The 26,329-nt window shown below is 31.1% G+C and overlaps 1 protein-coding gene across 2 annotated transcripts in view; it reads left to right on the forward strand.

The window, feature by feature from the left end:
* The first annotated feature begins 1,195 nt into the window (after positions 1–1,195).
* LOC143047825 (copine-3-like) overlaps positions 1,196–26,329 on the forward strand; it is a 29,260-nt gene continuing 4,126 nt past the window's right edge. The window contains exons 1-16 of one of the 2 annotated variants that reach the window (XM_076221104.1): positions 1,196–1,361; positions 8,988–9,287; positions 9,815–9,894; positions 10,847–10,959; positions 11,324–11,448; positions 12,681–12,775; positions 15,383–15,466; positions 16,178–16,243; positions 17,006–17,107; positions 17,758–17,836; positions 18,873–18,929; positions 21,316–21,486; positions 22,167–22,319; positions 23,504–23,614; positions 24,254–24,382; positions 26,046–26,244. In XM_076221104.1, the coding sequence (XP_076077219.1) occupies positions 9,093–9,287; positions 9,815–9,894; positions 10,847–10,959; positions 11,324–11,448; positions 12,681–12,775; positions 15,383–15,466; positions 16,178–16,243; positions 17,006–17,107; positions 17,758–17,836; positions 18,873–18,929; positions 21,316–21,486; positions 22,167–22,319; positions 23,504–23,614; positions 24,254–24,382; positions 26,046–26,244 (1,759 nt within the window). In that variant the 5' untranslated portion in view covers positions 1,196–1,361; positions 8,988–9,092. Of the gene's footprint in view, positions 1,362–7,223; positions 7,342–8,987; positions 9,288–9,814; positions 9,895–10,846; positions 10,960–11,323; positions 11,449–12,680; positions 12,776–15,382; positions 15,467–16,177; positions 16,244–17,005; positions 17,108–17,757; positions 17,837–18,872; positions 18,930–21,315; positions 21,487–22,166; positions 22,320–23,503; positions 23,615–24,253; positions 24,383–26,045; positions 26,245–26,329 lie in introns of those variants that run through there. The other variant, XM_076221105.1, reaches the window with a different exon arrangement.

A 26,329-nucleotide genomic window follows, 5' to 3' on the forward strand; every position in this document is an offset into this window, starting at 1 on the left:
GTCAGCTCACTAAGGTGAACGATTCAAATTTATATTCACTCTCGATCTTAATGCATTCGTGATAGATGTAATATAAAACGTTTTTATTTTTTTTATGTTTTGTGAGGTTTTACAACTAAAAAATTACACAACATGTTCAGTGGAGTTAATATGTGGGTGTTTCAATAGGTACGCGTGACGTTTCTAACATCATTTGAAATAACACCAGAAGCCTTGTTTAGCATCTAGAATACGGCCTATATGACGTAGATTTTGAACTGACTTCCCAAACGAGCCGAACTTCTGTAATGGGTTCGTGAATAAAAAGAATTCTATAGGATAAAAAAAAATACAAGTTGAACTTGAAATACGATTTAAGAAGAAAAAAAAAGAGAAAACAAATGTGTGACCGACCTTGTTACTTGCTACAAGTAAAATATTGAAAATTTCTATATCAACCCGTTTGAATTATCTCCCCTTAAGAGGCAAAGTAGACAATTTGATTCATACACACACAAAAATTTCGTATTTGATAACTCAGTTTGAAAAATTCGATAATTCAGTTATTTTTCTTCATTCCATCACGTAATTGCCAATCTGTTTTAAAATATTTGCAGGCTTTTGAAGCAAAATTAATGACTAGACTTTTTTACATTTCAAGATGGTGGTATACAGTTAATCTATCCTTAAAGCCAGTAGAATATTTTTATAACTCACTAAGAGAAAGATAAAAGTATCTTTAATAGTTATTCTTGGAATTTTTGTTTAAAATACAAAATGAAAAAAAGAAAAATGATGACACATTAAGATGGAACACTATTACAATCTGGAATTGATATCATACCAAATCTAGAAACTAGGAAAGTCCGAGAGCAATGTTTCCAATCACCAAAAGTGCGAAGCCAGAAAAACAACTTATATTAACGCTTTTAGTACGTTCAGAATACGCTCTTAGTCCCCCCCCTTTTTTTTTTATCTTCGGCCTGTTTTGAAGCTAATTAGAACTGTCAAACTTTATGAGATACTAGATCGGTCAGCTAACCAATCAATTTCATGTCAAGATAATCCCAAAAAGTTTTAATTCAGCTTATCCAAATGGAACCTGTATTTGATCTTTAACCTTTCTTTATACTTTAAATACTCAATGATAATATTTTGATCAAATATTGATTTTTAAAAATCTACACAATATGTGTATTACCTATATATAAAGTCCCCTCAGTGCATGTTTTTAGTTCGATAACTATGTACTACGGATGAATTATATTTACATAAAAAGGATTTAAACGAGATTAATACCTCAACGGAGTTGTTTGCAAATATAAATAGTAACTTTTCCCAACAGTGCGATATGAATAAAGAATCTAACAATATGATATAAGGTAAGATATTTAATGTACAGAATATTTACCTACCGGTATGATTTCTCGATATGTCTGATTTAGTTTTTTTTTTTTTTTTATTAGAAACTTTTCTTCAAGGTACTTTCTTTGTATTTCAAAAGTTTAATGAGGAACACATTTTATAACACATTTTAAATTATTTTGTGTTTTAAGGAAGATACTTTTGTGTATTTTTTTGTAAAAGGACTTTTCTGGTTTACATCTGTCAAATGTTATGTCAATTTGAAACATTTCAGAGAGGTTGTTGTTATTATAACCGGAAGAAAAGTGACTTTAAGAACTTTTACAATAATTCGCAAAGTGCTTTACATGAACTCTCGTTTTGAATTAAATATTTATATTTAATCTCGTTTTGATTTGCTATTTATATGAACTCTCGTTTTAAATTGAATATTTATATGAACTCTCGTTTTAAATTGAATATTTCCCATTTTAGTTTTAAGTTGAATATTTGTTGTTTTATTCTTAAATATAATGTTTCTTATTTCAAATATCCATAGAGATTATAGAGTTACTATTTTACAACTTAATCCGATGGCTGTCAAATGTGCGAGATAATACATGTATCTAACACTCGAATTACAACAGCAATTATCTCTATTTTATAAAGTTTAGCCGGGGGACAATAATCCTATTATTATTACATATCATTGGACAATTATATTTATATTTTATAAGAACCTTTTATAATGTTTTAATACCCTTATCTTTGAATTAATTTATGTTTTGTAAACTGTTGCTGGGGCTTTCAAACTGTAAACTTGTGAATAAATTTGTACATTGTATATATTTTATACGGTCTTGCGTTTAAAGCAGCTATAGTGACGATTATAGACCAACACACTTTAATGTGACCCGTGCCGAAGTTCACGGACTTAATGCCGTAATTTCACGGGGTTATATTATCTCAAAACCCGCAACAAAAAATGTGGTACGAGTACCAGTGAGACAACTCTCCGTCCAAGTCACAATTAGTAAAAAGTAAACCATTATAGGTCAAAGTACATGTACGCCTTCAACACGGAGCCTAATAGGCTCAGATACTATAATTGTTAAACTTTTATGACACTTCATGTACACACGTATGTTGTTTGTTATGGTATTTGCAGTCGCTTGGAGATCTATGTTTAACTTAAATGTATTCATAATTTAACTGTAATGAACACGAAGTAATATAAAACGGGAAATGCATTTTATTTTTCACTTGCCTGTCATAAAAGATATAAAGTAGACACGACAAGACAAGATATAGTATAGTACATGACTGTATGTAAACAAATTGCTGGCTTTAATTCTTTTTGTGTTGTTGAGTTGATTTCTGTTTCTGTCATGCTTTTATTCAAAGAAATATAATCGTATAGAATGGTCGCATCCTCGGTCATAACTTTAGCATTGAAAATAAAATGTGTCCACTTAAATCTTTTGTATATACAATAGATCATCGTCTCTTATATATACATGTGTATTTGTGCAGTATCATTTCATAACTGTACACCAACATTTTATATATTGGCCAATGGGCCGGTGCTGTCGTGGAATGTAATCTGCTTTGTTTTTAAATATTAGTTTCCAATGAAGTAATTTTTGAAACGTCTATTCCATGAAAATTAAGGCAAAGTTTTATAAATCTTCGCTAGCCAAGGGCCACGGTCCACTCTCCACCTGGACCATAATCCTTGTGCAGCGAAGATGGGTTTTATAAAACCTGAATCTGTAGATAACGTGATAGTCTCGTTTATGGTTATTTTGGATAAATTAATCAGATCGGTACTGTAAATAGTCCTGAATGATTTTATTATTCGTGATAAAGTAAGATCTAAATGGTGTCTTCTACTCAAGAATATTTATTGTATTTACTTGTTTACATAATAATACAAATCTCCAACAATTATGATTACATCTATAACTTTCAGTAATACTGATTTGACATTTATACTAAGAATTTTTTAAACTGGTTAATATGGTTAAGTTATCAAATAATATTAAAATAAATTTATCTACTAGTATTTGACACAATGAAATAGCCATATGAGATATATGAAATAGTTATTTAATAAACATTGAATACATGTTTCTGAAAAGGGACGACATAAAAAAATTAATGAAGGATAAAAAAAAACTTAATTCAAATAGTTTGGGGTGGGGCGGGAGGGGGTCAAAATTGAAGCAAGTTTTGTTTTATATATATCCTTATTGGTATCAATTTTTCCCAAATTAAGTTAAGAGGGGGTAGGGGGGTCAGTGAAAAAAATATATGAATTAAGTTTTTTATCCTACATTGAACTTTTGAAGTCGTCCCTAGCTAATATATCATTGTGTCAATAAAGTTATATACTGCTGCACAAATGCATTCATTTTTATATTTTCAAAGATTTTTTTCTTCAGATAAACAACGTGTCTTTTGTATTTTTTGCTTTGCATTTATACCTTTTTTCAATTATCTTTAATTATTTCCAGATTTTTTTATATCGAAGGGTTGACAATTCTGTAGTGTCTTTTTTCTTCTTTGGTAGAAAATCTTCTAGGCAGTCATCAATTATATCTTGCACTATTAAACATTCTTGATAAAATATTCTATGAGCTGACAGGAACTTTCTATAGTGGTTGTATAGGAACAACTTCTGGTTTATCTGTAGATTTTCAATCCTTTGTACTACGAGATTATCTAATTCGATGCTTTCTTCCTCTTTTTGTTTTAACGTTTGATATGCTTGTTCTTTTTCCCAAATAGGGGCTCTGTCACTTTCATAAACCTGTTCGACATGTTCTCTGACATTTCTTAATTCTTTTTTCAGTTCTTTTCTTGCTTCCCTTGCCTCCAAAACTAAATGAAAATGTTCACCGAACTGTTGGAACCCGTTGCCAAGTTTGGCAATATCTTCCTCTAGCAATGAATATAAATCTACACTGTCCTTCAGGACGTTTTTAAAATGACCATATTTTGACCAGTCTGTTCCACATAGTTCCAATACTGTAACGTTAAATCCTTTTAAAGCTTTTTGCATGACTTTGACACTTTCCATACACGAAACAGTGGCATTACCTAACTGTTGAAATATTGTAACTTGCCTATAAAATTTTGGTATCAGTTCTTCTACTGCATCTTCAATGGGTTCCATAATTCTATCAGGCCATCGTGTCACCACCGCAACCGTTACTAATAGAGAGTAGCGACGTCACAAAATATACCCCTTACCGTAACTCCTTCTGGACCAATTGTAACTGGAACGTCACATTCAATGTGAAAAGACAAAAATAATTTGTGAAGTTGTATTTCACTTTACTTCTACAATTGAATTATATAATAATTATTGGTTATTTATCTTTAGCTGAATGTCAGTGGCAAATATTTCAATACCCGAACTTTAAAGTTGCCCTTCATACTACAAGCTTACCGGAGAAGCAGGAAATACTAATCATTTAAAGAATATGGTGGACTCGACCGGGGTTCGAACACACGACGTCCCGCACTTTAGGCGAACACGCTATCACGAGACATGCGAGGTGGGGTTTCTATAATATTGAACATGCTGAGTATGGTATAAAAATTGTCTATTGAACCATCGATCATTCCTTTTTTTAATTTATTTTATACAAAATGCATGAAGTCGTATCCTAAATCCTACAATCGAGTATGTCAGATAGCACTCAAGTTTTGTTCTTTTACATGGATAGTACTTTTTTAAATTACAATCTACCTAAGCGTGATCCTTACAAGGCTTGAATTTGTTTTAAAATCGAACCAAACAGTTATAGCATTTTTTTTTTTGGTTCATAGAAATCAAATCAATTTAAATGAAAACACATTCGTGTTGTATTATTTCTACTGTTGGTTGTGTTTGTTTTTCATTAAAGAAATAAATTTAGTTTGAAACTGATTAAATCAATTATAACAGTTGAAATATACATAAGTTGTTGAAAGTTTATTATGTTTTGATAATGATCTGAAATTTACAAAGCGAATACTAATATCTTCTCGTGGACCAAAAACAATCAAAGAAAATCTGTTTGGGATCTTGTAATTTATCCAAAAATCAAATTAAGATAAATGATATATTTATAAAAATATAAGAGAGTTTCTTGTAACTGATGTAAATTAGAGATAAGTTTATAAAATCCCTGCCAGAAATGTTAATATGATTTTTATGACAGTAACATAACCGCCTAGGTGGTCTCGTGGAAACATGCTCGCCTCTAGTCCAATCGATTTTGGGATCAACACCAACTATGCCAAACTTAAAATGACATTTTTCAAACGATGTGTAGCCTCTAGACTCGTGGTTAAAGTAAAGACCGGTATTCTAGGAATCATAAATATGTGTCAGGGAAGGGAGACATATCCTCCTGTGTTCGTTACCATGTGAATAAGCATGCATGTTGAAAGTTCGACTTAGCGTGTCGATCCATAGTACAAAGACTTTAAAGTAAAGTTTATATTCATATCACATTTTTTAAATTATTTATTTACAATATTTACATAGCGCACTATCTTACTAAACTTACTAAAATATAAGCGCTTAACAAACAAAAAAAACAACATTTGTATGGTATTGTTTTGATATCCACGAAATATTTGCCACTGGACTACTTTTAAACATTATTAGTCCGTCATCATATAAAATAATTTACTAATAAAATAAGATACGATATATCAACAAGAGTTAAAAGACAAGAATCCTTAACCGTGCATAATGCAATTCAGATACATAGCAACACTATCCCCCGGAGGCACAGAATGATAGACAATGTATAAAGCTGGTCTTGTTTTCTTCAAAATCCAATTGGCTGTTAAATGTGATTTTTGACTTGTTCTCGGTTACTGAAAAAAAAAAACATTAGTTCTGGAACTTTCATATCTGTTTTGTGTATAATTTATATGTAGTTGCTATATTCCTACCTAATTTTTTTTTGTTAATACATCTGTGTCTTTCCGTACTGATTAGCGTTAGTTTCTTTTCCCGGGCCAAACATACACAAAATGATTGCCACGTTTTTATCCAATTGAAATCAAACGTGGGGCTTAGTATGAATATGCATGTAGAAGGAAAATTGCATCGTAAGCGCTCTCAAGCGTATTAAATTTCTTGTTTCATTTTATGAAAGTCATATCATAGGTATAATCACCAATATTCAAGACGGCTCCGAATATAATAGCTGATAAATTATTTCCCCCGGAGTTATGGGCCTTGCAAATGTATATTCTATGGACTATTGCATTCAAGGTAAACCTCACTGAAAATTACAAAGTAGAAATAGCAAATAAACATGCACATAAAAAAAAACAAATAAAATTATATAAGAGAAAAAGTGCGCTTGTGATTATTTAAGAACGCTTCTGCGTAGCGAAGCGAGCTTGATAAAAATACCGAGTCAAACTATTTTCCTTCAAAGACACATTATCCGTAAAATGTATGGATATGATGTTTATATAGACAGAATTTAATCTACATACAATGTGTACAACACATAAGTATGTATAAAATATTAGAAATATTTTCAATATGATAGATTGGCCCCGTAGGCTATAGTTTATTATTTCTTTGAATCAAGACGCACAATATCTTAAAATCCTGAAATTCAAAGCCTTAGATAAATCAACGTGACAAAACAAAAATTGTGTTGTTTAAAGTTTTAAACAATACCATAACAATAGTATAAACATTGATCATTAAGCGGATTCACAAATATTGTTAGTCATTTATTTATCAAACTGGGATTTATTCTTTTGAGTGTGAAAAACCAAGTTTGTATTTTCATTGCATTATGATGAACCCAGTTTGTATTTTTATAGCATTATAATGAAATTTCAATTAATCTTAACTCTTCACTTTCATTTAAAGCAGATCAAATAAGTTAAAAGGTCAATTTGGACATAAAATATTTTGAAAGTGATAAAAGATTTAACAGGGTAAATATTGCAACTTTTATACTCGGACCTTATACCTTTAATTTAGAATTGGTATGTATTTTGTTAGCTTGTTTAATTTTATATTTTTGTAGGTAACTTACGCATGTTATTTTAATTCTATTTTTCAATTATTTTGCATATTACTAAATTTATAATATTCGTTCCCTTTACTAGGTACTCCTCTCCGTCCCCTATTTCTTATAGCGTATCCTTTGATAAAGTGTTAAAGAATATGAGTATGCGTCTACGAGACAGTACTCAGACGACAAAAAATGCCTTGATTGTGTCGGTTAAAGTTATATCTTTGGTTAGCTTGCTTGTAAGCTGAGGCATTAGTAATTATAGTAGGTTAGGTATACTACCCTCTTTTAAGAATATACTAGTCCAACTTATAACCAGTGTAACTGTCTGGTCATTGTCCTGATTGACGGATATGTTTGTCTGTATTTGATTTGACTCAAACATAATTGACTCAAATTCAACGTGGTTTAATACACATCATGCTAGCTGCTTTCACTCAGGTGAATACAATACTAGGGATTTCCAGATTACAATTTAAAAAGAAAACTGCTGTTGCTCTCATTGTGTACAAGTACAAATATTACAAAAATAGAAATCGATAAAAAAAAAAACACGTAAAATCATATAGTTTCGCTATATTTTACGATCAATTTTAGTTAAAACAGTCACAAATGATTGTGTGCCGTTCCATTCGTCATTGCAACACAATGGAATTCGCAATCATGTACAGAGGACTTTGGTATATGTCCCCTGTCGCGGTGTTGCATTTGTAGAACAAATAGTCGGTAATAGGATGTGCAGTAGAACATTATAAAATCAATTTCGGACAATAGGAACTGTAGTGCCCAAACAAGACGATAATTTCCATGCCACGCAATCATCAAACATACAGACACTTAAGTCTGCTTGTTAACAAATCATTCGTTAATGATAATTGTTCGGTAATTTACAAATCAGAGTGGTTTCAGTCGTACATTAAGATTAATATTGAAGTCATCAAAAATAGATTTACTAATTTTCATCTTAATATTACTATTGCATTCGACATTTGATGGACAAACTAGACTAAGTACTCCAATAGCGAATACTCCGAACAGTGTCAATATAATATAGTTAGGTAGGTTCTAAAAAGAATGAACGAAGGAAAATTTGGACTAACTCTCACTTAGGGATAACGTTGAACGGTTCGTGTTCAGAGAGCAATCGCATTACAATAGAACTTTGAAAAGAACTCGCTAGGAGTAAAATAGTCTGTACTTTTAGTCTTGTGCTTATAGTTGACAATCCTTGTACGAACAGCAGCACGACAAATATCCATTTGATATATGGACAATTCGCGACAGTTGAAGTATGTAGTTATATCACAAGAAAATTTATCTCATAACTCTACTATTGTAAAGTATGGAAGCGCATATGGTAGTAAAGGGTTATAGGCTATTGATTTTGAGATTTAAACCGAAAAGATGTAGTAATACCAGTAATTTAATTATTTGCACAATATCGCAAACTTCTCCATTACGTATTTATAAACCATGAAAGTTTAAATGGATATGATACCTGAAACTATAGACATACATAATATACAGGTATTGTGAATAATTAAGTACATCCAGTCATACATTTATGAAATAATTGTACCACGACTATACAGTTACATATATGTACATATTTTGCAGGAAAAGATTTGAAAGATCCCGGATGAAATGTGGTTTGTATTCTACAGTTTAAAAATGGCATTAAATATATTACACTTATAGAGGAATTATCTATGTTTAGTTACTATGACATCGGAAATAGACCCTGCATTATTAGCTCTTTCTGGATCTAAGATTGAAATTTTAATCAGTTGTAACAATCTTGCTGACCTGGATGAATTCACTAAGACTGATCCAATGTGTGTTATGTCCATAAAACAATTTGGACAGTGGAAGGAATATGGACGAACAGAGGCAATACGGAATACACTGAATCCTAGAGTAAGTAAGAGACAAATATAATTATAGAGTTTGTGTTACCTCGTATAGCTCAAGTAGATCCTTGCATATTTGAATTTTAAGAAATAGATAGAAACCGATCTTGCCATCCGAATTCAGTTTAATTTTTTAACTATCTCCTCCCACTATGACATACAGCCTAACAAATCTAGAATGTATTAAATTTAATTTAGTTTGGCTTTAATTATTCAACTGTAGTAAATTGACATAAACATGCAGTTAACTTTGAGATAGTGTCTACTGTCAAAGGTTCTGCTTTAGGCGTTAATGATTTTGTCAATTAAATAATCCTGGAATTTTATAAAACTTTGACAGACCCGTTTTTAGATGGAGAGATAACAAATTTAGAGAATACTTATTTTTCATTTTCGTGCATTTTAATAAAGGATGGATTTAGTGTTTTGCTTATAGACTTTTTAGGCATAACTAACTTCGACAATGAAGGTTTTGTATTGGATAATATTTCACGAAAGGTGTACAAATAATTTGCATTGTTTTTTTTTTTTTAGTTTGTTAGTTCCTTCATCGTCAATTTAGAACCGTCAGTTACACAGCATTTGAAATTTTCTCTATATGACATTGACAGTCGGTATGTATTATAAATAAAATTGAGGTATTATTGTCCACTGATTTCTCTAAATGTCTCTAATGCAGATATTAATGTGGCTTCACACAGTGCCAGTTTTGGCTCTCGTTTGAGATCAGACAGCGATAAGACACGAAAATTAATAAAAGTCGGATTACTATTCTCCATGATCTGGAATGTCCTATCATTGTCTGGCCGCAGTCATATATACGTTCGGAACAGATTCCTACTTATCGGGAATCTTCATCAGACTTTTGACAACGTTTAATCGGGAATGGTCATGTCAAGTACGGCAGTAAAAATTGATTATGTGTGACCCCAGCTTTACCAATTTAAAAATGTCGCCAATATAAGAAATGCGATGAACACAATATACACATGATTTATACATGTATAACTCATTTTACATCATTTAAAAATAAAACTTTCAATGTTATATAGTTGCATTATGATAGAATGAAATTCAAAACAGTGTGGCTGTGGCCATTGATTGACACATTAAATTCACCCATTGACTGGGACAATTTACGTGAACGTTTGTCTGTAACGACCACTGTTCACGACGTACCTACGATAGACATTTAAACTGTGGGGTCACCAAAGGTTTCTTAACGCCTTTAATTATAAAATAATTCGAAAAATTAATCAGGAATAACCTTTATGTTTTGATTTATATAATTGATATAAATCAAAACATCGTGTTATTTCTGATTAATTTTTCGAATTACTTTATTAAGGTGTTGAGAACCTTTGGTGACCCCTTAGTTCAAGTGTCTTTAAAAAGTACATAGTGAGCAGTGATCGTTACATACAAACGTTCACCTAAATTGTCCCAGTCAATGGATGAATTTAATGTGTCAATCAATGGCCACAGCCACACTGTTTTGAATTTCATTCTAAGAGTTATCTATATTTGTAATATTAAATTGAATTATCTAGTATTTTGACATTTCAGTTCACAAGAACTCAAACATCACGACTTCGTTGGCTTTACTGATGTGACCCTCGACAAATTGTTAAACTATCCAAAAACTGTCTGCACAACGAGTAAAAACCTTAGAACTGCAGGTAATGTTGAAATACGTCTACTGCAATAATTTTGTTTTAATTGCAGAGTCAATATGATTGTATTGACCGTTAGAACGTTGGCTTCGCACAGTACCTTAACGTATATTGACTTGTTTGTGACGTTAATAATGTTTCCTTAACGTTTTAACTATGACGTTAGCGGTATTTTTACGTCGTCCTCTAAAAATCCATACTCATTGATTTTTACCTGCGTATATGGGATTAAAGGAATAGAGAATAATTGGGAAAGAAAAGGAAATAATAGAGTTATCTCATTGACAATCATACCACATCTTCTTTTTATATATATATTTAGCCGCTAATCGGGTGTGAAAATGATTTTGTTTTCATTTATTTTTTTCAGGCGACTCGCGTCCTCGAGGGATGATCAACATAACAACCGAAATATTGAAAGACTCTAGAAACAAAGTTAGCATTCATGCTCAGGGACATAAACTGGATAAGAAAGGACTATTTTCTATGAATAAGGTACACCTACATGTATATGAGGCTAACTTTATTTTCGGACTTGTTCGTAATTATCACATTCTACTTTAGGTAGGAATACACAGTTAGGGAAAAAAAACTTAAAATTGACACTCATAATTTTTAAACACCCTCTTTCCCCTCCTGTCTAACAAATACGGCTATATATTTGTGTTATGCATGTATATGTTTATAGAAAGAGAATCTACTGGTCATAATGGTGAAATATAATCCCTTTTGAGTGTAACCATGGCAACAATCTACATTTCTTTGATACAAAATATAGCAAAAAAGGGGGGTGAACATGTCACGAAAATCTCCAAAATTTGGTCCAAAGGAAAATTTAAATCAATTACAGTGATACCTTCCCTGAAACCATAGCTTTATATCTATCAAGTGGTCCCAAAAAAAATCATATCCATTTCTGCTCGTTTTTCCATGAAATTGAATTGAAAAGATCGAGCGCAAAATCTTTGTTGATAAACACATGAAACACTACAATAATTTATCGACCTATGAACGAAATACGGACTGTCAAACAGATAAATGGCCTATAAAACATGCTAAAACAATCTAAATGCTCATATAAACCCACTAAGAAGGCTATATTATTCTTCAATTATCTAAAAATCAATTTTATTGTACAAAAAATTTCATATTTAAAAAAATCACAATGGCCATAATGCGAAACTAAACTTCTAAATGTGTATTGCTACCTTAAACTGTCCTGATATGCATGAAACATTTGCCATTTGACGTTAAACATTTGTCTTTAGAGAAGATAACGCTCAGATTCCGATTTCAAGTAAAAACAAAACGTATGTAATACAAAAAATATGATAATATTGGTTTAAAACGATTATGAAAATCCCGTACCTTCCGCATTATACTTATTACTGAGTATCCCTAGAGCACCTGCTACATGTATCACCCCAGGATTTGATTGGGTTCGTGTTGCTCAGTTATTATTTTTCTATGTTGTGCTTTGTGTACCATCGTTTGTCTTAGTTTTTTTAGGCATGGCGTTGTCATTTTTTTCGACTTGAGTTTGACGTTTTCTATGGTATATTTCGCCTCATGGTCTCTTTTATAACATGAGTATATAGTATTTGCTTGTTTGTAAACCAGGTTAAGTTAAGATCAGAAGAATTTAAGGATATTTCAATTCTAATATATAATCAATAGATGTTTATAAAAAAAAAACTAACAAACCATGTATGTTTTTTTTATTGTAGCCAGACGTTTATCTTGAAATATCACGGAGTATAGAAAATATAGTTTACCTTCCAGTTTATAGAACGGAAATTGTATATAAGTCTACTAATCCTAGGTAAGAAAAAGAAAAAAGAAAAATATGGGAAAGTCATCATACAATTTTGAAAATCAGGCAAATGTTACAGACAATTGGAATATCACTAATTGTATAAATTCGATAATTTCGTAACAATTAACCTATGTTTCGTAATGAACTGCTTAACTTAACTTATATCTGAACAAGTAACATCTGTCTTAATTTTAAAGCAGATCGGACATTATATTATATTACGGATTACAAATGTGTCGAGGTTTGTGATTGGATAACAACACAGAGATGTCAGTATATATTCAGGAAACTGCCGGGGTATATACAACGTTTTAATCCCCAATTGGAACCTCAAAAACGTCATCATAACACCGGTTACTATGTGACGTAGTCAAAAGCTATCAGACTGTCAGAGGCTCACAGAGGGAAAATAATGACGTGCTTCAGTCAATAATTCATTTTTGATACACTGTCATGCAATTTACACTTTTAATACTTAAATTTAATGTCAAAAGTGTTATTATAAATTATTACATACACGATAAAATTATGTTCACAGCAAATTAGAAAATCCTTCACGTATGCCGAACATATCAGGTTGGGTTTTTCAATATATATGTGTTGTCAACAAATACCTGCACTGGAAAATAACATTAAGTCAGGGGTAATCCGTAATATATGTGTAATTCAGGTCTCAGAAAGGGTATATACCCTGACATTCCCGGCTTAGGGCTTATATCCCCTTCGCCTTCGGCTCAGGGGATATAAACTCTAAGCCGGGAATGTCACAGTATATACCCTGTCTGAGACCTGAATAACATATAATACTTTTTTATTCTATTTTTTTTACGGAAACAAAATTTTACTCCCTTTACAAAAATTTATCAGGGTTCATTGAAAGCGTATTGAAAATAAGGCTATCATCACAAAAGCTTCAGTTTTGTTGTTGTGGATCATCCATAATTGAACACGGTGATTTCAATATGTCAAAAATACTTATGTTTTGTCGGTTACTTTGCGTACATGACGCGTTATCAAGAATGAAACAAGTCAGTGGATGTTTGAGGTAGGATTTTACTGCAGCTAATGGATGACAACTGTAATATTCCTGATTTGGTATTGGCATTTTTTATGGTGAAATTGTGGATTATACCTGGTTTAGAGCTAGCTAAACCTTTTACTTGTATGATAATCGCAGAAAATTCCACCATATTGACAACGATGTGTGAACAAAACATACAGACTTAAAAGGTACAAATGTCAAAATATTGATACACATGTACACACGTTTCTGCTATAAAATACAGTTACATGTACTGCATTTTGAATTTAAACTTGGTATTTTGGTGTTGTGTTTAGTTTAAGTTGCTTTCGAAGACGTACATGTATATCCAGATTCAATTCCATCAATTGCACTGATGTTGATTTACTGCGGTTAAATTCATTTACAGAGAATGTAAAGATCTTAACATCAATCACAATAAGTCGCATTTTAGTTTGAACGCACTATGCCTGTGTGGTAGAATTATTTGTATTATAAGTAGAAGTTAAATATTTCGTTTTAGATAAAATCTGTCACATTTTTTTACTTTAGATAACATTTTTAATAACTAAAGAAAACCTTTTGCAGGATATCCATTTGTATTCTGTATGATCTTTGACCCATGATAAGCGAATTAAAGATCCATCTAAATTCTCACAGTTCAAGTAATGTGCCTTTTATGAAGTTCTTATTGTGTAAAGTTACTATAGTCTGTAATGGGATGTAAAGATAAAAAAATCAATAAACTTTACTTATAACTTAAAGCGTCTTTAGTAAAGTTTAATATATATAATGTGTCTTTTAATTTATAGATTTACAAATGGAAATATCTTATTTTGTGTTGTCATGATTTGAACGATAAATTTTGTTACTGAATATTCAATTTAAAATACCTTTAACCAGTGATAGCTCGGGCTTATTGGGTACATGAAATGCACATTCCGAGGGGAATTTATTCACTTTTTAAATGATACATGTTTCTACATGTACTTTCATCACCAAGAGATCTAGATGCAGGATTATTCCAGGGTTAGAAATTGGCAAAATTTTGCTGAAGCGTATTTTTTTTTCTGTGTACAAGAGAGTTGCAAACTCATAGGCATAAGACAAGCTGACAATGAATGCCATGATAAAAGTTATACAACAAAACAACAGTCTAGGAAACTCAGCATAGAAAATTAAAAACTGACCAACACGCACGGACCCCTACATAAACACAGGGTGATCTAATGTGCTTCGAAATGGTAACATGCTAATTACATTACAACAAGTAAACTATTACATACCATAACAGTACATTGTCGTCTACATTGGTTCAATAATTAATTGAAATGAAACGAGGAGATTCTGATATAAACCTTTATATTTTGATATACTAATCACGTAAAATGAAGAAAAAAATGGTATCGTGACGGTGTATGTTCACTATTATTTTTGTTTATTATAACCTAGGTAACTAAAGATTCAGTTACGTATGGTTTATATAAATCTTTAATATAAACATTTAATTGGCATTGACCATGGTTCGTTTTATTTCTTGCAATGATATAAAATGATATATTATTTATATTTCATTTTGATTGTTTTTGTAGGTGGCGACCGTTTGAAATTTCACTTCAAAAATTGTGCAATACAGAATGGGATCGCAATATTGAGTTCTCATGTTGGCATTATAGGTATGGTAACAAACATACATTGTTACAGTATATAATAATTTCTGAACAAGAAAAGAAACTCACCACTACATTTATTATTCCTGGTTTTTTTTCTTCTCATATTTGATATGGACGTCCAGGAAATAATATTGGTTAAATTGAAAATTGGTTTGACAACCTATTTTTAAATTCTCAATAACAGGAAAATTGAACTCAAAGGTTTATTAGCAAATTCAATTTTTGAGAAAAGAGAGACCCAGTGAAGTTGACAAAACAGAAAAATAAAACTTACTTTCTAGTCACTTTTCTTCATGAAACAAACAAACACTGCGAACATTGTTAAGTTCTGATATTTGTGTTTTGCTGCAAAACTCTGGTGCATGTTTTCTTTGTGTTGTCAGGAATGTAATAATTTAGTATAATATAGTAAAGATTATTTCGGAAGGAAAATAGATTTATTGATTTATTCCCGTTCGTTTAACGTTCGTTTAACGTTCGGTGTCCATATTTCATTATTATCATAAAGGACGAGTACAGGAAAGAACCATTCATCGTGCTTTTACCAAAAGAATGGACTGCAAATTCAAATGAAAGTAATAGAAATAATATGTTCAATATTAAAATACATTTAACGGACTGAGTGCACCAAAATAAGTTTTTTTGAAAAGTGACACATTGGGGTCCTTGGAATATTAAATGTTAAAACTTTCACGTTTTTTTTTTTATTTTCAGTGGTTCTAACTATCATTTGATAGGAAGAAAAATTACCTCACTCAGAGATATGAATAATCAAACTATGTAAGTATTTACTGAACATAACATAATGTACATGTACAATATAAGGCACTTGAAGGAGGAACCAATGGCCATCTTTTGTAATAACAACGTTATGAGCACCTAACATATTTTCGTTCTTCATTTAGATTCTCTGTAAAAGCAAATTGTCAATGAAATACAAAAAGTACTAGTATAGTTATCATTTCTATATTACAAAGCCTAGAATTAAGTATTTGAACTTGCATTCAGTAACTGTAAGTCTTCTTTGAAACGTTTTTTTTAGTTAAGTTTTATTGTTGTCATTTTCCCTGTTATAGATTTAACTGATTTTTTTATTAAACGTTAATTAATATTACTTCATTTTTTCCATGCACCGTTTTGAATTGACAATCTTCAAGTTCTTGTTTCTAGCAAGGAACCTTGTCTGATTGTGGTACTTAATAAGTGTTTCTTGTTTTTTGTTTTTTATGTGAAGATAACCGTTGGGTTTCCTGTTTGAATGGTTTACACTAATTATTAAAGGGCCCTTTATAGCTTGCTGTTATGTGTTAGGTGTGAGCCAAGGCTTCGTGTTGATGACTGTACTTTGACCTACAATTGTTTACTTTTTAGACTTTGTGACTTGGATCGAGATATGTCTCATTGGCGTTCATACCTTATTATATCTACGTATCGTAATATATGGGGTGTCTTTGTATTTTATTGAAATTTGTTTTTGATTTTAACATTTTACCTTAAGAAATACATTTAAGTAAGTTAATTAAATTCTTTAACTGCTAACAGGAATGGTCATTACAAGGAAGTACCATTATCTAGTCCAAAGAAGGAGAAATCGGGTAAAAAGAAACCAACATATACTGGTTCCTTACGTTTTTATCAATTCAGGTAAGTTAACTTTTTTATACAGTCAATAGCAAAAGACAAGCATATAAAGCTATCTGAACGATGAATGACATTTTCAGTATCCATACGTCAGATATTTATTTTCTTACAGTTAAGGTGGTACATAACACTACAGGGAGATAACTCTGTAAAATCAGCTAAACGTTTTAATTGTGTTGTGTTGTTAATGGAATATTAAGCTTCTCAATGATCAAAATTAAAGTTTGTCAAACTGCTATATAACCAGTGTAATTTTTCTGATAAAATGGTTGGTTAAAACTTTTTGAAATTTTTATATTTTTGTCAAAGGGTAAAAGTTAATACCCTGTCAAAATTTTATGAAAATTAAACGAGCCAAATGAATTTTAATGGAGGTGTTGGGTACCACCTTAATCTTATTCTGAAAAAAAGCACACAATATAAACATAGATTATTATGTTAGTAAGTATTATATATATTGTTGTCAAAAGTGATAATCATGAAATATTATCAACCTTTTGTTGATATAGAAAACAACAGTTGAAATGTATATCGCATATGACAGTCAAGCTACTATCAAATTCATATTAGGAAATATAAATAAAAATTTCCTCGATTGACCCATCAATATAGGAATTTCATATGTATGACGATAGATTTTTTTATTTCCACAGGGTGGATTTACATTATACGTTGTTAGATTTTATACGTGGTGGATTAGAGCTCAATTTAGTAATAGCTATAGATTTTACTGTAAGTTTAATATCTGTTTCCAATCTGTTTACAATATTTTTTTATATGAAGAAATAATAAAGTTGGTAACCATAATTAGACAACAACCTAAATACACTAAAATAAAAAAAAAAACATAGTAATACAATGTATAAGTATGTTCGTCTATACACCAGGAAAGGAAGTACTGACCTCCTTAACTCGAATAATTTAAGCCCTTTCCGTGTCCGATTTTCTACCACACGAGGTCTTGAACTCCTTATGATCATTGGCCGCGTCGCCTGCTCTCTGTAAGAGAGAGCCAATCGGTGGCGATCAGGATAATGAGTCTGCGCAACTGTCTTGTAATTGTCTTACCAAACACGTGTGTTCAATTAACACAAATCCGATAATAATTCATTAACATCAATTAACATCAGTTTACATCATTTAACATCAATTAACATCCGGAACTCCTCCTTTTTTAGCTACCAATTTAAATCGAAATTCCCATATTTCATACCGGTGTGAATTTTCCGGTTGACGGTCTTGATCGAGGAAGACGTTCAGGCGTTAATGTAGCCTTCGTAGATCAGCGGAATATAACGAATGAATTATTCGGGTTATGACCTCCTAAACATAATCATTCTACTATTATTTAGACACCCCCCCCCTTTTACACGATAACCCTAGTATGATAATTCAAGATAACATATGATTATTTTCCTTTCCCATAGGGTATAACTCTCACATTAACCACACGATTGTTAGATAAGCTGTAGGGTTGGCCATATTAGTATAAAATAAAGCAATATCAAAAATACGATATAAACAGCTTCTGGTCGTTGATAAACGACCACACAGACGTCACTGAATGGATTGCTTTCCATCTTTAATTGATTTACAAGATTTGAACAGCGGTAGACTATACTTTCGCCTTCATTTATAAACTTTGATCCATTTAGACACAAGAGCTTTCTGTTCTTAAAAAATGTCCAAACGAAATTTAATATAGTTCTATCACACGGTCATTACCGGAAATGTTGATCTGTAATTTCATATTTCTTATATTATATAGGCCTCAAATGGTAATATAGATGAGGAGTTATCACTTCATAATATATCTGATATACGGGTATGTAAGTATGCTTTGTTTGTTTCTTTCTTATACTTTCTTTCATCATGTATGCAACAGTGCACCACTTATTGCGGACCTGTTTTTGTATTGTTATGAGTTACAATTTATGACTAAAATTAGCAAAGACCCATCAAAACAACATTTGATACAAAAATTTAACAATACTTTTAGATATTTGGATGATATATTGGCTCTAAATAATGACGACTTCAGTATGTATACTAAAGAAATTTATCCTGTAGAACTTACTTTAAATAAAGCTAATGATAACAATGACCACTGCCCTTTCCTCGATCTTGATATCTATATCATAAACGGGAAGCTTAATACAAAAATTTATGATAAAAGAGATGATTTTTCATTTCCTATTGTTAATTATCCATTTTTAGATGGTGACGTTCCCTTGTCACCATCTTATGGTGTTTATATATCTCAACTTGTACGATTCGCTCGTGTATGTAACAATGTATTAGATTTTAGCGAGAGAAATTTATGTATTACTGAAAAATTATTACACCAGGGTTTTCGATATCACAAACTGGTCAAAACATTTACTAAATTTTATCACCGTTATAAGGAAATAATTCGTAAATATAACTCAACATGCAGACATCTTATACGTTCAGGTATTTCACATCCAAAATTTTATGGAAATATTATTTATAAAGCACAAAAATGTCAGTATTCTCCTCAGAAACTAACAAAACCTTTAAATAGACTTATTAAAAGGGGATATAGTTACGATACTGTTGTCAGGTCATTAAAGATTGCATATTTTGGCTTTAACATTGATTCACTGATAGGGTCTTTGCATCAGAACTAAACACATTTATTTCTAAAAAAACAGTTGTTGGCATGACACGGGTTATGTTCTTCTCATATATTTTATGATAGTATGATACTAAACCCCTAAAGGGAGGGATTGTACCTGATATTCATATGATGAAGACATAATCTTCCAATCAGTTTAATTGAGGTCTGGAGCTGGCATGTCAGTTAACTGCTAGTAGTCTGTTGTTATTTATGTATTATTGTCATTTTATTTATTTTCTTTTGTTACATCTTTTGACATCGGACTCGGACTTCTCTTGAACTGAATTTTAATGTGCGTATTGTTATTCTTTTACTTTTCTACATTGGCTAGAGGTATAGGGGGAGGGTTGAGATCTCATAAACATGTTTAACCCCGCCGCAATTTTGCGCCTGTCCCAAGTCAGGAGCCTCTGGCCTTTGTTAGTCTTGTATGATTTTAAATTTTAGTTTCTTGTGTATAATTCGGAGTTTAGTATGACGTCCATTATCACTGTACTATTATGCATATTTTAGGGGCCAGCTGAAGGACACCTACGGGTGCGGGAATTCTCGCTACATTGAAGACCCATTGGTTGCCTTTGGCTGTTGTTTGCCCTATGGTCGGGTGGTTGTCGCTTTGACATATTCACCATTTCCTTTCTCAATTTTATTTATTTTATTGGAGACTTTATTTTTATTTTTTTTTATTTTCTATAATAACACAACAAAATAGCATAATTGTATGTAATAATAGTTCAATGGATAATGTTTTTTTGAAAAATTGAATGATACAGATAGTAGTATCAGTATCATATAACCTAAGCTGAAAAAAAAACAAAATGCATCATGTACACGCGTAAATCATCAATCAATCAATCAATCAATCAATCAATCAATCAATCAATCAGTCAATCAATCAATCAATCAATCGTCCACCATACACCATACACAAAGTAGTAAATGACAGTCAATGGTCAAAGCAAAGAATTGTTTGTTTTGTCTTTCTCCTGACTGCTACCTTGTGAAATACCAAGTTACGAATCTGGTCCAACGTGTTAGTTATGTTGGAGAAGTTTTATAAATTAATATCATATTCTAAAACACGTTTCCGTAAGATATGTATAAAATATTTACCAGTGGACTTTAAACTCGTTTTCGAGAACATCCTCATGTGATATTGTCTGTACCTGGAAACAGTTGCATCATTTTTTTATAGACTAGAACTAAATCTATATGTTTGTTTATCGAATGAGTATTCCAGTCAGCTCTGCCAACTCAAATATACATGTAAGCCTGACAAAATGTGTACTTGGTATAGACCTCTCTCGTATAACTTCAGCTGGGAAGATTGAGATCTGAGGAGACTAATACATAAATACATCACATATCATATGGTTTCCTAAAGTTTACATTACGATTCGGTGTAAAGAAAATCAATTTCATGTATATACTATATGAATTTGTACTGTCAAACTTTTATTAAGATTGCACATTGCATAATTTGCCAAGATGTGAATTGATTAGTTTTATTTGGAAATTTGATTGATCAAGTTTCCCGTAATTAATTGTTTAGTTTAATACTTTCCTGTAGGACAATCAATATTTAGATGCAATAGAAACACTCGGTTCTTTAATCACTCAGTACAACCATGACAGACAAGTAACAACATTTGGGTTTGGTGCTAAATGGACAAACAGGGATCTTCCATACTGTTTTCCTTTGACAGGGGATCAAAACCGATACACAGTTAAGGGAATCAAGGTAATAGAAATATCTTTATTATTTAAATAGGCATTTAGTGTATGAACCTTAATGTTGTATTATATAGCCATTTCAGCTTTAAGCTTTAAGAAAAAAATCACCAAAATTATATGCTTATAAATTCGTAAGCCAGACGCGTGTAATTCTAAACAACAATCAACAGTGACGCTCGACAACAAATCAAAAGGTCAAATAAAGTACAAGTTGAAGATCATGATTAAGTTAACAAAAATAATTTGGATTAAATCTATCTACATTGGTGTTACTTCTAATAAAGTGAAGTTGATGTGCAGTGAAATATGTGCTGATAAATATAACTATAGCCAACACTAGTTTACCAATGTTCAAATCTCTATAATCGATTAAGAAAATATAAGGTAACTTCAGATATCATTTCAAGAATTTCAACTGCGGTTTCCTGTCTTGCATTTATTTTTTCACAATGTTTCAAAGATAACTATCTTTTTTTACATCAAATTTTGACTTCATACAACCTATTTTCAGTTCATCAAGAATAATATTTTAAAATGAATCATTTATGACTTTTGAAATTCTACAGAAATAAGTAAATCTCATTTCAATGAACGCGTTGTTAAACACAACAACTATATATTTACTAGAATGTTTGAAATGTTTATTCGTTTACACCTTCATAATTATTATATTTACATGTAATACAGGCAGTAACAGAAGCATACGAAACTGCAGTATGTAATCTCAAATTTGGTGGACCTACTTGTGTCGCACATGTCATTGAGAAGGCAGCAAATATTGCAGAGAGGGAAAATATATCACAGAATAAACAAGTGTATTCTGTACTGCTGATCATTACGGTAAGTGATAAACCGAAATAAATCGAACTGTTATTTGTTATATTTACATAAGTTACAATCTCCGAACCAATGTTGATCAGATGATAGTTTATTACCACCAATCTTTATTCAATTTTACTTCTAACGTGAAGAATACTTAAATTTTGTCTATCCCCTACTTTATTGCTATGTAAAGTTCTAATTCCTGTGGTGAATGAGCGGAGTAATTGTTAAACATGCAAAAATAATCGTTGAACTGATTAAAAAATAGGACTAAAAGCAAAACTGCATTTAAATGTATCATTTAGCGATTCCAAAACATCCCAACGTCATCGTTTACAACAGATTGAGCCATATTGTCGACAATACGGCTCAATCTGTTGTTAAATTTATTTCATATATGGAGCCAAAAACTTTGTCAAACCTTAAGCGAACTTTATGATATTTGAACAGAAGATATCTTATGACAAATGTTTACAGTATTCAAAGCAAAATAACAAAAAATGATATTTCATTTTAAGTCTTTTGTTCAATTTTTGAACATATTCATTGCATTTATTTCAGTACTATTCAGACCATTTGTCTTCAGTCAGCTAAGATCTGCTCATTCTATGTTTTTAGACACTCAACAATTTGTATTTACCCTTTCACTTCAATATCGTTCGTTTTTATATTGAATTGCATGAAAACCTACTGAATAGAACTGAATTAACTTTACCATATTCACTGAAAGACTGGAAATGACTGATGATGTTAAGGCAAAATTGACTGTTTCAGAGTGAAATTAGATTACTAGTGAGACCAACATATTATGTTTCTTTATATTAAACTTCAATGTGCTCTATTAAAACTGATTTCATAAAAAATAAATACTTCTGAATTTAAGAAGAGCAATTACTGTTTACAGGCTATCAACTATTTTTGTTGCATTTCAATGAAAATGGAAAAAAAAATAAATTACAAATTGAGGCAGTAGTTTACCGGTGTTTTAAATCTAATGGATGGATTAAAAAGACTCATATCAGGAGAGACAAAAAAATGGGAATCGAATGAACTCCAAAAGAAGCGATACCGGGTTTGTTGACAGGTTAAATGTCTCTTTCTATGCTTGCAACATCCGCCATTCGCCTCGACATTTATTGTTGTGATAAATACGTATATACTTGCATGGAGATAAAGTAAAGCATTTTCTTTTTTCCTTATAGGATGGTGTTATAAATGACTTAGACCGGACCATACGTCGTGTTGTGTCTGTTAGTCATCTTCCATTATCCATCATTATCATCGGTGTTGGACCTGCGGATTTTTCATTAATGGTAATGATGCAGTAGAAATAAACAGAAAACATTTCTTCATTTCAAGGATAAAAATTATTATCATCATGTATGGGACAGCGAAAGACATATAAAAAATAAAACAACAACAACTCACTAATAAGGATCACATTTGACCACACACCTTTAAAGCTTTGAATCCCCTGTTGGTTTGTTTTCAATTAAATGTTTGATTTTTTTAAGCGTTAAGAAATGGATATACCTGATTTATTATTAAGAAACACGTGTTTCGTTGTTTGTTTCCCTATTTGATATAATCGATTGTAATATGTTAAAATCACATATGTCAGGAAAACTAGGACACAACTATAATTCCGAGGCATATATCATCATCCTAAGATTGAAGTGAAGGCTATATTTTTGTATATATCTAACCTGTGTATGTTTGTATATCTGTTTTGCAGCTTATCACTACCTCCCCCATCCATGTATTTTAACTTTTTGCGAACTCTTATGTGTGTTTCCCCCGTTATGTAGATATTTTGAAAGTGTTAAACTGTTATTTTTAAAGACATGTCAACATCAAATATTTTATGTAAAATTTCTATATGCCTGAAAAGATTGACAATATTATTTTTTTTACAACAATCATGTACTTGTGTTATACTTCCATTATTGTAGGGTCAATTTAATTCAGATCGAGAAGTCAAATTGAAAAATGACAAAACAAAAGAAGAAGCTCTTCGACGTAATACATATTTTGCAGCATTTAAAAAAGACAATACGAATACAAGTGCTAATATATCTGCAGTAAGTAATGACTGAATTTTGATTGTACTGAGAAGTGCTACCCTTGTTTTATTGTATCTCCTGCTTTACAAAACACTCCATAGCCTTAGAGATTCACAAGCCTAAGAATCAACACAAATATCATTGATGCAGTCATTTTAAAGTTAACTGTAATATTATAAAATATCAAACTCATTCGAAAAACTACGGGTTTATAATTCATGGGATAGATTTCTAAGATTGAATTGGAACCTAATGTTTGAAATAATGCTGTCCAATGCTATTTAATATAAATGATATAAGTTTCCGACCGTTTTTACTCAAATACCCATCATTATTAAGTATGATGTCGAAATTGTAAGTCAGAGGACAGCGTAAAAAAACTATGCCAATGTAGAAATTCCTTAATCTGATTTTTATCTACAAATAAAGATTAAAAATACATAGCATGGAATTTGATTATAATTTTGCCTTGATCTCCTTGAATTTCGATTTAATCGCAGCAACAATATATCTTTCAATTAAATAATTAATAGTATTTAGTACATTAAATGTAAATGCTCTTGTCTGATACGGTTTTTAAAGCATTGCATAAAGAGGTGTCATTAATATTATGCAGAACTAAATCAGACAATTTTCTTCAAAGTTCTTCCATACAGGTCAAGCCTAACTTACGGAATTTTTATTGAACAGCATATGAAAATACGATGACAATTTAAATGGGTTTACGGAAAAAACAAGTTTTATATATATAGTACCTCTTTTAAAAGGCAATCTGCATTCTCAATACGTTTTGTTTGAGTAATACGATTTGATAACAATTTTTTTTTCTTTTAATATCATATATATATAATAACTGTGTTGTAGAATATCATGAAGGTACAAAATCACCTATAAGCTTTAATAATCCTTGCAATATTTTATTATTTATTAAATGCACTTACTAACATTGATGTTAAAACAAAACACATTGAAGAAAAAATTTAAATGTCAAGATATATCTTCATTGCGCATGCACGGTGTCCATCATTGTAAAGATACATACGGATACAGGTTGTAGATTTCTAAGTGACAGATATAATTAATTTTGTCATTGATGAAATGTTGTTCATCAATCATATCCGTGTCATACTGCCTAGAATATTCTTTTCTAACCCAATCATGCTTAATTCTACTTTTCTTAATTCAGAATATAATGCTTTCATCAATTTTCTGCGAATCTACGACAATAGACTTAATGTTAGATAAACGTGATATCTGAACCAATAAATAAGCAAGTTTTTTAATTGCTATTATTATATCTCAATTAGTTGTCGCATTATGAACAACTTTGCAATAGTTTTTGAGTTACAAAAATGTCCATATCAATATTTATTGAAAATACTCATACTTAAATCATATATTCTTTGTTTATTGTAAGATACAATGCACTCACGTTTCGGTTAGCAGTTATATTTTCTTTTTAAAAAGGTCAATTTTGAATGCATGGCTGACATGCATTATACCGTATTAATTAAGTTTGATTGTTGGGTCGATTATACTTAAGAAAGGGAAGATCTAGACATTTACATTTTTAAAATACTATGTATTATCATTAGAGTAAGTTTTAATACCCTGCGAAACGGATTAGATACTTAGTAAGATTAGAGTTATCTCGCTTACTTCTATTTCTTTACTATTATAGGCTAGAGAATCGTTTGCCGCTCTTTCAATGCAGATTTTAGAATATATGAAAATAAACAGCATCCATCCAAACAAGGCCAAATTACTACGCACTGAAAAAGAATGGTTTGATCCGGACAACGAGAAAGATGACATGGAGGTATCTTCAAAACTGATAAAAGTTACTTCATCGGCATCCTTATCAGGATTGTCCCATAACGGTAGGTATACACACACTGCATACCGTTTGGTTAAATATTGTATGTTGTATTTGTTTAAATATGCAACCAAAGATTAACGAACGGT

Source organism: Mytilus galloprovincialis, chromosome 10, assembly GCF_965363235.1.
Source record: "Mytilus galloprovincialis chromosome 10, xbMytGall1.hap1.1, whole genome shotgun sequence".
Classification (NCBI taxonomy): domain Eukaryota; kingdom Metazoa; phylum Mollusca; class Bivalvia; order Mytilida; family Mytilidae; genus Mytilus; species Mytilus galloprovincialis.